Source organism: Mastacembelus armatus, chromosome 18, assembly GCF_900324485.2.
Source record: "Mastacembelus armatus chromosome 18, fMasArm1.2, whole genome shotgun sequence".
NCBI lineage: Eukaryota > Metazoa > Chordata > Actinopteri > Synbranchiformes > Mastacembelidae > Mastacembelus > Mastacembelus armatus.
Genome location: NC_046650.1, coordinates 453,011 through 465,825, shown reverse-complemented (window position 1 = coordinate 465,825; position 12,815 = coordinate 453,011). Strand labels below are relative to the sequence as shown.

Here is a 12,815-nt window from a genome sequence, read left to right as displayed (position 1 = left end):
ACAATTTAAATCTTTAACAATAATAATCATTCACAGAACTCCACCACTATTGAAATCTATTGGGTATCTACTGGATCAATCAAATAACTTAAACACTTGTGATCAAAGGTAGACTTAATCTCACCATAAATAAATGAAGGTGCAGCACACTAGTTTGCTCAAAAACAGCATTCACTTTCTTCCCTTCTGATTATGAATTTTAAAGACCAAAATGAATAATCACTGAACATACTGTCCAAATACAAACGCTTGCTGTTATGATGCAGCAGGAAGCTTGTCAGACCAGCAGGTGGTACTAGAGCACCATGTATTCCTGAAGAAGAACAAAAGCACGCATATGAGTACATGTTGAACACTATAACAATCAGTATTTAATGAGTCAATATGTTTAATTGTCTCAACGCAATACTGTAAAAGCCCCACTCACACAGCTTATATCTCTTTTTAGGAGTATTATAGCTCTATTTCTTTACGATTCCTGTCTGTGTTTAGCAAGCTAGTTTTGGAAGATTAACGCGTACTGGCTAGAGGTGATGACTTATGTTCATCCCCACCCTATCAGAATAGGGCACAATGAATAATGCTAGTACTCAGTTCATCTTTACAATATGTAATGGCTGGTGCAGTAAGCAAATATTTATTATCCAAAGTCTGATTCTGAATGGAAAGAAGAGGCTTTAAGTCATAATTGCTGTCTTTAGTTACATACTCCTCCTTATCCTCAGGTATCCAATTTCATGATTGAGTGTGACATAACAAAAAAAAGGCAATTTCAACACTGCTTGTTCGTGAGATATTTTTTTTTAATAACTTAAAAAGACAGCAGAAGACTTCCATCATTACCCTAATCCATGTCAAAGAGTCAAGGAGTTTTTTTAAACCTTTAGTAGTTTTGATCAGAACTGAAGTTGATTTATGCAAAAAGTTGAAAAAAATATTTATCTGATATATTTTTACAGCAGTTTATTTTAGTGGATGGTTTCATCCCAAACATAACGAAAGGGTAGTGAATTTGCCCACAGTGTATTATTGACCTATGGAAAATTTCGAAATTATATATTTCCACAATTTATATAAAATTAAGGTTTGCTATTAAAAATTATTCCATTTGCTGAATGGAAAGTTGAAAGTTACAGTACAGTGAAAGTTATGGCCAAATTAAGAGTGAAAAATGACCCTTGGTGGATGAAAACATCCCGAACAGTACATACAGTTAATTGTGTGAAAAAGAAAAAGAAAGAAATAAAGAAAGAATGAAAATCACCTTCTGTTGGTTGAGCCTCATCTGACAGCAGGAAAAAGCACCAATCAGGACATACACAGCAGCTGCTATGAAGCAGTTGTAGCCCACCTTGCTGTACAGATCATAGATCCTTTGAGGAGGGTTTGCACTGTGTGGGACACACAGAGAGATTTTGTGACCGTACGTTATTTTACACACTTAAAAAGTACACACAAAAAATCATAATCACAATTATTTTGGTCATTATTGAAATCACGATTATTTTACATTACTCATTGACTTTGGAAATAGGTTGCATTTATTGAACAAAACAATGAATTCTTCTTAAATAATATAAAATATATTCAAATGTATAAATATAGGAGCCACACCACCACGTAGCAATTCTTGCACATACAGTGGGTATGGAAAGTATTCAGACCCCTTTAAGTTTTTCACTCTTTGTGTCATTGCAGCCATTTGCCAAAATCAAAAAAGTTCATTTTATTTCTCATTAATGTACACTCAGCACCCCATCTTGACAGAAAAAAACAGAAATGTAGAAATTTTTGCAAATTTATTAAAAAAGAAAAACTGAAATATCACATGGTCATAAGTATTCAGACCCTTTGCAGTGACACTCATATTTAACTCACATGCTGTCCATTTCTTCTGATCCTCCTTGAGATGGTTCTGCTCCTTCATTGGAGTCCAGCTGTGTTTAATTAAACTGATTGGACTTGATTAGGAAAGGCACACACCTGTCTATATAAGACCTTACAGCTCACAGTGCATGTCAGAGCAAATGAGAATCATGAGGTCGATGGAACTGCCCAAGGAGCTCAGAGACAGAATTGTGGCAAGGCACAGATCTGGCCAAAGTTACAAAAGAATTTCTGCAGCACTCAAGGTTCCTAAGAGCACAGTGGCCTCCATAATCCTCAAATGGAAAAAGTTTGGGACGACCAGAACACTTCCTAGACCTGGCCATCCAGCCAAACTGAACAATCGTGGGAGAAGAGCCTTGGTGAGAGAGATAAAGAAGAACCCAAAGATCACTGTGGCTGAGCTCCAGAGATGCAGTAGGGAGATGGGAGAAAGTTCCACAAACTCAACTATCACTGCAGCCCTCCACCAGTCGGGGCATTATGGCAGAGTGGCCCGATGGAAGCCTCTCCTCAGTGCAAGACACATGAAAGCCCGCATAGAGTTTGCCAAAAAACACATGAAGGACTCCCAGACTATGAGAAATACGATTCTCTGGTCTGATGAGACCAAGATTGAACTTTTTGGCATTAATTCTAAGGGGTATGTGTGGAGAAAACCAGGCACTGCTCATCACCTGCCCAATACAATCCCTACAGTGAAACATGGTGGTGGGAGCATCATGTTGTGGGGGTGTTTTTCAGCTGCAGGGACAGGACGACTGGTTGCAATTGAAGGAAAGATGAATGCGGCCAAATACAGAGATATCCCAGAAGAAAACCTCTTCCAGAGTGCTCAGGACCTCAGACTGGGCCGAAGGTTCACCTTTCAACAGGACAATGACCCTAAGCACACAGCTAAAATAACAAAGGAGTGGCTTCGGAACAACTCTGTGACCGTTCTTGACTGGCCCAGCCAGAGCCCAGACCTAAACCCAATTGAGCATCTCTGGAGAGACCTGAAAATGGCTGTCCACCAACATTCACCATCCAACCTGACAGAACTGGAGAGGATCTGCAAGGAAGAATGGCAGAGGATCCCCAAATCCAGGTGTGAAAAACTTGTTGCATCATTCCCAAGAAGACTCATGGCTGTACTAGCTCAAAAGGGTGCTTCTACTCAATACTGAGCACAGGGTCTGAATACTTATGACCATGTGATATTTCAGTTTTTCTTTTTTAATAAAGTTGCAAAAATTTCTACATTTCTGTTTTTTTCTGTCAAGATGGGGTGCTGAGTGTACATTAATGAGAAATAAAATGAACTTTTTTGATTTTGGCAAATGGCTGCAATGACACAAAGAGTGAAAAATTTAAAGGGGTCTGAATACTTTCCGTACCCACTGTATGTTTTTGATCCACGTCCCCTTTTTTGACGCGCATGCGTCATTAAGAACACAGGCCAAATAAATTATTATCGTTTTTTCTCAATTACATAGTTTTTGTGATCGTTGACACCAGAAATCAAAATCAAAATTCGATTAATTGCACAGCCTTAATATAAATTCAGTCATTTTGGCTTTCACAAATGATGAACTGAGATTTTCACTTTTTATTACTATGCTGAGAAATTCTTTCTGCTCTCTCAAGTCACAGAGCTAATTAACTTAAAGGAACTGATGGCATATCCTAAACACCAGATAGTCTACCGCTGAAGACGGTAGACTATCTAAAGAAAGCAGACTTATTATGATGATGGCATCATATGCATATATGATGCTATATATATATATAAATCATCTCATGTCATGAATCTATGATGCAATGAGAAGCATTTTTTGCTTTTGTAAAAGAACTGAAGCAGACGGACATAATACTTCAAAAAACACATTTTAGATGACGATGATAGCAATAACATGCAGTTATTATAAAGCATTGTAATTCTAATTAGTAAATGAAACAAAACTCCATTTTATGTTTACATTAAAGGTAATGTAACTTTGCACCACATGGCTAATTTGCATATGTCAACACACCACATAATGTGACATACAGCTTTTATGATCAAACTGCACATTGTTTCTATGCATTTATACAAAAAAGTATATTTAGAACACATCCGTGGACAGTGAAGTGAAGCATTGGGCAAACTTTACCAACTTTGTTTTCTGAGAATCTATTGCACCTACTGGTAACTTGTTTGTCATGTAGCAATAAAAAATATACTAAAAACCTGGATTATTCTGGTTAGTCACATTGTACTGCTATTATTTTGAACAATACTGTAGGTAGCCCACCTGTCAATTTGTGTGACAAAAGCTTGTTTGACTGGAAACTATACAGTGATGCAATTATGTGACTGGTGGTTCCCTAGCTGTGGAAAAGCAAACTGGTTCTTGATAGGTTTTTAAGTTGAACCAGCTCTGAACTGGCTCTAGCACCAGCTCTAAACTAGCACTTAACTTGTGCTGGTGGAAAACAATTATGGCCACAGTCTGACCTGGGCTGCAATACTCTGCGAGGTTTATTGTCAGTTTTGTTCAAAGAAACAATAAACTGTCTTCATTTGACTTTGCTCATACTCTGTTTTATTTTTGAGAAGAATGTTTATAGGTGTGGGCACAGAGACTGGGGCACAATTCAGCCACGAGTTTTTCCCACACAATGCCACAGAATGTCACGATCTGGTGTGGTGTCGGTGTGATGAAGTGAGGACCCAAGTGCAGGACACCAACTTTTATTCTCCCTGGATCGTCCAGGGCTCAGGCAAAACACAAATGTTCTCCACCGTTCGGCGGGCAGGCAGAAACAGGACGGGGAAGCGGTAAGACACCCATGTACAATGCTCCGAAAGAGAACAAAGGAAAGCTGGGGACATATATAGACCGAAACCCAGGACACAGGTGAACGTAATTCTACTAATGACCAAACGAAACACAAAGCTACCTGGGATTACACTGAACAGAACCGGAACACAGGAAACTTACCAAAAATAAAAGACAGACAGGAAACAGATCTCGGGGCATAACACAGAATTTAATTAGTGCAGTGCATGCTGACATCACTAAGAATTACCAAATAGCACTACTGTTGTTCAGATTCATCTAAGGCGAATAAGATAGAAGTCTTACTCTTGGTGGATGTCTTGATTTGTCAAAGGCAAATCTTCAATCAGCACCGCTGAATGTATAGTGAAAAAAATCCCCAGCAAGACCTAAGAAGAAAAGAGTAACACCTGTTAATGAAGGACAGAGTTAAGTTGTGGGTCTTTCAGCATTGCAGGATTGATGGTAAATGGTCTTGTATGACTGGTTATTTAACAAGTGTATTTAAACTAATTTCATGACATTCCTGGTTGAAAGTAATTTTTCACTAGTGGTCAACAACCTGCTGCATCTGTGGAATCACAAACTACAGCTTCTGACCAGTAAAACAGTTTCCTCCATCAAACAAAATCTCTTTTGTTAAAATGGAACTAGCCTTAAAGTTTCACTGCTGTTTGTAAGACAGAACCAGTAATGTTCTGTCTCTGCTCCCATTTTTAGGCATAGGTCAGTTGGGCAGCTGACACCAGGTGGAGGAGTGGCAAACAGAACAGTAAGAACAAGAAGAAATATTCTCTGGGTATTATCAAACACCCAATATGCTGATAAAATGTCCAATTTTATATAGAATTAAAAATAAATACTGGATCATAAAAACTGGTTGGGACAGTCACAGGCTAAGTGAAAAAAATCATATAACATCAGTACAAAGATGATGCGATGATGTACTGTGGAGGCATAAAAATGAAAAGTATTGCTCCATATCATATCCTGCACATGACTAAAAACGACACAAAATAATAGACTATTTTTCATTTAAAAAATACTGACTAACAGAATATATGGCACAGAAGTTGAATAAAGCATAGTATGTTTTATAAAATTATTATTCACGTCGGCAGCAATGACACCCGATTACGCCAATCGGAGGTCACTAAAATTAATGTTGAGTCGGTGTGTAACTTTGCTAAATTAATGTCGGACTCCGTAGTTTTCTCTGGACCCCTCCCCAATCTGACCAGCGATGACATGCTTAGCCGCATGTCGTCGTTCCGTCGCTGGCTGTCTAGGTGGTGTCCAGCAAACGATGTGGGCTTCATACACAATTGGGCCACTTTCTGGGGAAAACCCGGTCTGGTAGCGAGAGACGGCATCCATCCCACTTTGAATGGTGCAGCTCTCATCTCCAGAAATTTGGCCGAGTTTATTAGCCGACCTAAAGCCTGACAATCCAGGGTGGGGACCGGGATGCAGAGACTCAGTCTAAAACGCCTCTCTGCAGTTTCCTTAGAGCCGCTGCCCCCCTCAAACCACATAGAGACTGTGTCTGCCCCTCGAACATATAAATCAAATAAATCAGAAGTTAACAGAAGAGGAGTTATTCATAAAAACTTAATAAAAATTAAGACCACTCCTCTTATTGAACAGAAAAACAGAACTGTCAAATGTGGACTATTAAATATTAGGTCCCTTTCATCTAAATCTTTGTTAGTAAATGATTTGATAACTGATCACCAAATTGACCTACTTTATCTTACTGAAACCTGGTTACAGCAGGATGAATATGTCAGTCTGAATGAATCAACCCCCCCTCAGTCATAAAATTTGTCATGTTCCTAAAAGCACAGGTCGAGGTGGAGGAGTAGCTGCAATCTTCCACTCAGACTTATTAAACTTTCATCCTCAGAACAATTATAACTCATTTGAGAGCCTCACTCTTAGTCTCTCACATCCAAACTGGAAAACACAAAAACCAGTTGTACTTGTCATTTTATACCGTCCACCTGTCCCTTACTCAGTTTTTAACTGAATTTCCAGACTTCCTGTCTGATTTAGTGCTTAGTTCAGATAAAGTCATTATAGTGGGAGATTTTAACATTCATGTAGATGTTGAAAATAACAGCATCAGCATTGCATTTAATTCTATATTAGATTCAATTGGTTTCATTCAAAACGTTAATAAACCCACCCACTGTTTCAATCACACCCTTGATCTTGTTCTGACCTATGGCATCGAAATTGAACATCTAATAATTTTTCCCCCAAATCCTGTTTTGTCAGATCATTCTTTAATAACTTTTGAATTTAAAATGATGGATCATGCAGCGTTTGGAAGAAAATTCCACTACAGCAGATGTTTATCCGACAACGCTGTTAATAAATTTAAGAAAATGATTCCATCTTTATTTACGTCTATGCCAAGTATAAACATAGTGGAGGGCAGCTGCTTCAATCCCACTCCCTACCAAATTGATCATGTTGTTGACAGCACTGTAACCTCACTGCATGAAACGCTTGATTCTGTAGCCCCTCTGAAAAAGAAGTTAGTGAATCAGAGAAGACTAGCCCCATGGTATAATTTACATATTCGTACCTTAAAGCAGGCATCACGAAGGCTGGAAAGGAAGTGGCGTTCCAGAAACTTAGAGGAAATTTTTCTAGCCTGGAAAAACAGTCTACTAACATATAAAAAAGCTCTCCGTAAAGCCAGAACTGCATACTATTCATCACTAATAGAGGAAAATAAGAACAATTCCAGGTTTCCCTGTAGCCAGGCTGACAAAAAGTCACAGCTCTGTTGAGCCCAGTGTTCCCTTAGCTCTCAGCAGTGATGAATTTATGAGTTTCTTTACAAATAAAATCACAACTATTAGAGATAAAATTCAGCAGATGCTTCCTATACCTGCAATAAATGAATCTTCTACTACAGAAGCTCTTGAATCATCTGTAAGACCTCAGTTATGTTTAGACTGCTTCTCTCCCATAGATCTCTCTGAATTTACATCAGTAGTTGCTTCATCGAAATCATCAACGTGTCTCTTAGACCCCATCCCGACTAGACTGCTTAAAGGCACCCTGCCATTAATGAACTCATCTTTATTGGACTTGGTAAATTTATCTCGAGTATCAGGCTACGTATCACAGGCCTTTAAGACTGCAGTAATCAAACCTTTACTCAAAAAGCCTAGTCTTGATCCAGGAGTCTTGGCTAATTATAGACCAATATCCAACCTGCCATTTATTTCTAAAATCCTAGAAAAAGCTGTTGCTAAGCAGCTATCAGACCACTTACACAGGAATGAACTATTTGAAGATTTTCAATCAGGATTTAGAGCACATCATAGTACAGAAACAGCACTGTTGAAAGTTACCAACGATCTTCTCTTAGCCTCAGATAATGGACTTGTTTCAATACTTGTCCTCCTAGACCTTAGTGCAGCATTCAACACCATTGACCACAACATCTTATTACAGAGACTGGAGCATGTGATTGGTATCAGAGGAACAGCGTTAAAGTGGTTCCAATCCTATTTATCGGACAGATTCCAGTTTGTTCATGTCCATGATGAACCTTCCACACGAACAAAAGTTAGTTATGGAGTTCCACAAGGCTCTCCGCTAGGACCGATTCTGTTCACCCTGTACATGCTTCCTTTAGGATATGTCATTAGGAAGCACTCTATTAATTACCACTGCTATGCAGATGAAACTCAGTTATATCTATCTATTAAACCTGTTAACACAAACCAGTTAACCAGACTTCAAGCCTGTCTAACTGACATAAACGCCTGGATGACCAGTAACTTTTTACTTTTAAACTCGGACAAAACAGAAGTCATTATATTTGGGCCAAAAAATCTCAGAAATAACTTTTCTAAAATTATAGCTACTCTAGATGGATTAGACCTGGCCTCTAGCACTACTGTAAAAAACCTTGGAGTTATTTTTGACCAGGACATGTCCTTTAACTCACACATAAAACAAATCTCTAGAACTGCATTCTTTCACCTGCGCAACATTTAGGAACATCCTGTCTCAAAATGATGCAGAAAAACTAGTCCACGCATTTGTTACCTCAAGGCTAGATTACTGTAACTCATTAATATCTGGATGTCCCAATATCTCCATAAAAAGCCTCCAATTAATCCAGAATGCCGCAGCCAGAGTCCTGACAGGAACTAGCAAGAGAGATCATATTTCTCCTATATTGGCTTCTCTTCATTGGCTCCCTGTAAAATATAGAATAGAATTTAAAATCCTTCTTCTCACATACAAATCCCTTCATAATCAAGCTCCTTCATACCTTAAAGACCTCATAGTACCATATTATCCCAATAGACCACTTCGCTCTCAGAGTGCAGGTCTACTTGTGGTTCCCAGAGTTTCCAAAAGCAGAATGGGAGGCAGAGCCTTTAGTTATCAAGCTCCTCTCCTATGGAACCAGCTCCCAGCCTTGGTTCAGGAGGCAGACACTCTCTATACTTTTAAGGCTAGACTTAAAACCTTCCTCTTTGACAAAGCATATAGTTAGGGCTGGCTTCAGGCAACCCTGAACCATCCCTTAGTTATGCTGCTATAGGCCTTGACTGCCCGAGGACTGCTTTTTGGAAGAAACTGGTTTACAATGAAATAAAGTTTTTTCTATAAACCTTGTAAACAACACCTGTAACCATAAGAGCAACTGTAGACAACAAAGATTGTGATAGAAGCTTAGAGAATACAAAGATACAAAATGCTTAGAGGATATAAACATCCATCATGCACCAAGAACATTTTATGTCCTCTTCTCTCTGCCCTCCTCCCCCCTCACATCTATATTCCACCATTGAATGTCACTAACTTTGTGCCGTATCTCTCCCGTAGTTTGTGTTCTCTCTCTGTACGATCTGCAGGTATTCCTGGTCGTGGAGCTGTATACTGCTGATGGGCACTTACTGGCCCCACCAACCTGCACATTAGTTATTTTTTGTTTATTGTTGCTGTTGTCCCAGCCATTCGAAGCAGATGGCCACCCAAACAGCCTGGTTGTGTTTGGGGTTTCATCCTTTAAAGGAAGATTTACCCTTTACATTGTCAGCAAATGCTTGCTCATAAGGGATTTGCTGGGTCTCTATGTAATGTGTCTTGAGATGGTTTTATTGTAATTTGGAGTTATACAAATAAATTCAATTGATTCAAACTGTTAAATTTAACTAAATTGGATTGAATTGTTCAAATAATAGCCAAAACTTATTTATAATTTCAGTCAAAAGAGTACTTCTGTATTTAGCCAGCGAAATTGTTAAACTACTTTAGCTGTAACAAGGCCATTATTCAACACACATACTGTACATACTTTCATATGTATTTCTTTACACAAATATTTTGATATATATATATATATATATATATATATATATATATATATATATATATATATATATATATATATGTGTGTGTCTTCCTCAATCTCAGGTCCTCTACCAGAGGCCTGGGAGTTTGAGGGTTCTTTGCAGTATCTTAGCTGTTCCTAGCACTTCGCTCTTCTGAACTGAGAGCTCTGATGTTTGGATTCCTGGGTTCTGTTGGAGCCACTCTCCCAGTTTGAGGGTCACAGCCCCGAAGGTGCCTATTACCATGGGGACCACTGTTGCCTTCACCTTCCACATCTTTTCTAGCTCTTCTTTCAGCCCTTGGTATTTTTCAGGCTTCTCATGTCCCTTCTTTCTGATGTTGCTGTCACTTGGGATTGCTACATCTACCAATACAGCTTTCTTCTGCTGTTTGTCCACCAGTCATGTCGGGATGGTTAGCCATCACCTGTTTGTCAGTCTGTATCTGGAAGCCCCACAGGATCTTAGCTCAGTCATTATCCACCACCTTTGGAGGTGTGTCCCATTTTGACCTCGGGACTTCCAGCCCATACTCGGCACAGATGTTCCTGTACACTATGCCGGCCACTTGGTTATGGCGTTCCATGTATGCCCAGAATCATAGAGCTGGGCTTGTATTTACTTCATCCATGCAAATGAAATATAAAGGATCTGACCAGGAGACGTCAGAATTTTATACTGTGATGCTTTGAAACAGCTGAACCATCAAGAATGCATTTGCTTCATATGGATTTAATGCTTAAGAAAGCTTCAATGTATCCATCACTACCTCAAAGACTTCAGACAGTTTTATCAAAACAGGTGCAGCTTTCACTGGCATATTTTATTGATAAAAATAAATGGTCAGCAAACAACTCACAATTCACCTCACCTGTTTCATAAATTAATCGAAAATATATCTGAAAACCAGTGATAAATATCAAAAGAGAAAAAACTCAAAATTTCAGGCTAATTTTTGAATAATGTTATATACCTCCCATACGTTCCTACTCTCACGTATGGTCATGAGCTTTGGGTCATGACCGAAAGGACAAGATCTCGGATACAAGCGGCTGAAATGAGCTTCCTTCGCAGGGTGGCCGGGCGCTCCCTTAGAGATAGGGTAAGGAGCTCAGAGTAGAGCCGCTGCTTCTCCACATCGAGAGGAGCCAGTTGAGGTGGGAGGTGGGAACGCCTCGGTGTCCCCCCGGAAGAGCTGGAGGAAGTGTCCAGGGAAAAGGAAGTCTAGGTATCCCTGCTTAGGCTACTGCCACCACGACCCGGGCGCGGATAAGCGGAAGAAGATGGATGGATGGACCTCCCATACATTTTTATGTTTAGATTACTATGCAAATTTATATTTTGCTAATGCTCAGTTTCTATATATTGGCTTTATTTCCCGCTGAAATCAAGGTAACCCGGCCATCAGCAAAAACAGGTCTACCTGCGTTGCTCATCTCAAAGAGGGCCATACATTGATGGTGTATAGTCATTGGGCTCATCACAAAAATCATGTGATCTTGACGTCTTCACTCAGGTGACTGACCGGGCTCACGCACTTATAGGATGCATTCATAGTGTTATCCTTAGAATACGAGTCTAAACAGCTGTAAACTTAAATAAGGTGTTTGGAACCTCCAGCTGTAGTCTACTCGATCCTAGACGTAAGAGTCCAGGACTCAGGATCGTCTCCGCAGATAGTCTGTGTTGAGGTACTTTTAGTCCATCAGGGATGGGACAAACTGAAAGTAGGGGACCCACAAATGTAGGTCAGCGTGGTCCGATAGTCGATATCATAAGGAGCAAATATGGTGACAAAGCGGTGACATGCCTCTTTATTTTTATTCTTGGCTATGTATTTTTAACCTGTCTTTTATTTCTGTAAAGCACTTTGAATTACTCTGTGTATGAATTGTGCTATATAAATAAACTTGCCTTGCCTTCAGTTATAGTTGGAAATTCAATTGTCTTACATACAATAAACCAGAAAGTACATGGTACATTTTTTTCTTCCGTTGCTTTCTTATTTAGTGATGTTTAGGCCTTTAGAATTGTAACGTCGGGTCTTAAAACGCACTGTTGTCATCGTTTAAGTCCAAGACCCTCAAGGTTGTGTGGAGTGGAGGACAGAGCTTCGTGTCTTTCAGAAACACAAAGGTACATTCAAACTGGTAACGTCTATTTTATTGTGCATTATCGGTAAGTTTAAAAAACGCTATGACGGCTTTTACGGTCTACGCAGGATCGAGTCGTGTTTTAACTAAATCGTAAAGTTAGTTTATAGTGAAGGTATAATTAACGTTACCGCGAATGAAAAAAGAAAAAAGGAACAAAGAGTCGCACTCACCAACATTATAACGCCCCATGTGCTCAACACAATCCCACAGGCAGCGCGTTTAGGTCCACAAATCAGTCCACGCATTATTGATCGCTTTTCCAAAAGAACAGAACAATAAAGCTCCTGGCGCTGAACTGTCCTCACCCACTGATCAAACTTTTAGTCGCGTATCCTTCTTCTTCTGTGTTTTATTGGCTGGAGCTGGAGTGAGAACATACAGTGAAGGAAATCTTAGCTCCCACCTCTTTTAACTAGATCTCTACTTATATTCTATTGATAATATTTATTACCTTTAAATATCCAATGATGATGTTATCTTTACTATTTCTATTGTTTAGAATACCATCTGGAGCTGTATATCGCTGATGTGCAATTACTGGCCCCACCAACCTGCAGTGTCTATTTGTTGTTTATTGTTGCTGCTCTTTTCTGTCT

General features: G+C 39.3%; 1 protein-coding gene across 1 annotated transcript; it reads right to left on the bottom strand.

The window, feature by feature from the left end:
- Positions 1–183: 183 nt before the first annotated feature.
- On the bottom strand, positions 184–12,581 carry rnaseka (ribonuclease, RNase K a). Its single transcript, XM_026320914.2, has 4 exons — positions 12,390–12,581; positions 4,998–5,080; positions 1,265–1,391; positions 184–313 (listed from the first exon to the last, which is right to left on the bottom strand). Exons 1-4 carry the CDS (start codon positions 12,462–12,464, stop codon positions 296–298), a joined length of 303 nt encoding a protein of 100 aa, XP_026176699.1. The 5' UTR covers positions 12,465–12,581; the 3' UTR covers positions 184–295.
- Positions 12,582–12,815: the final 234 nt, after the last annotated feature.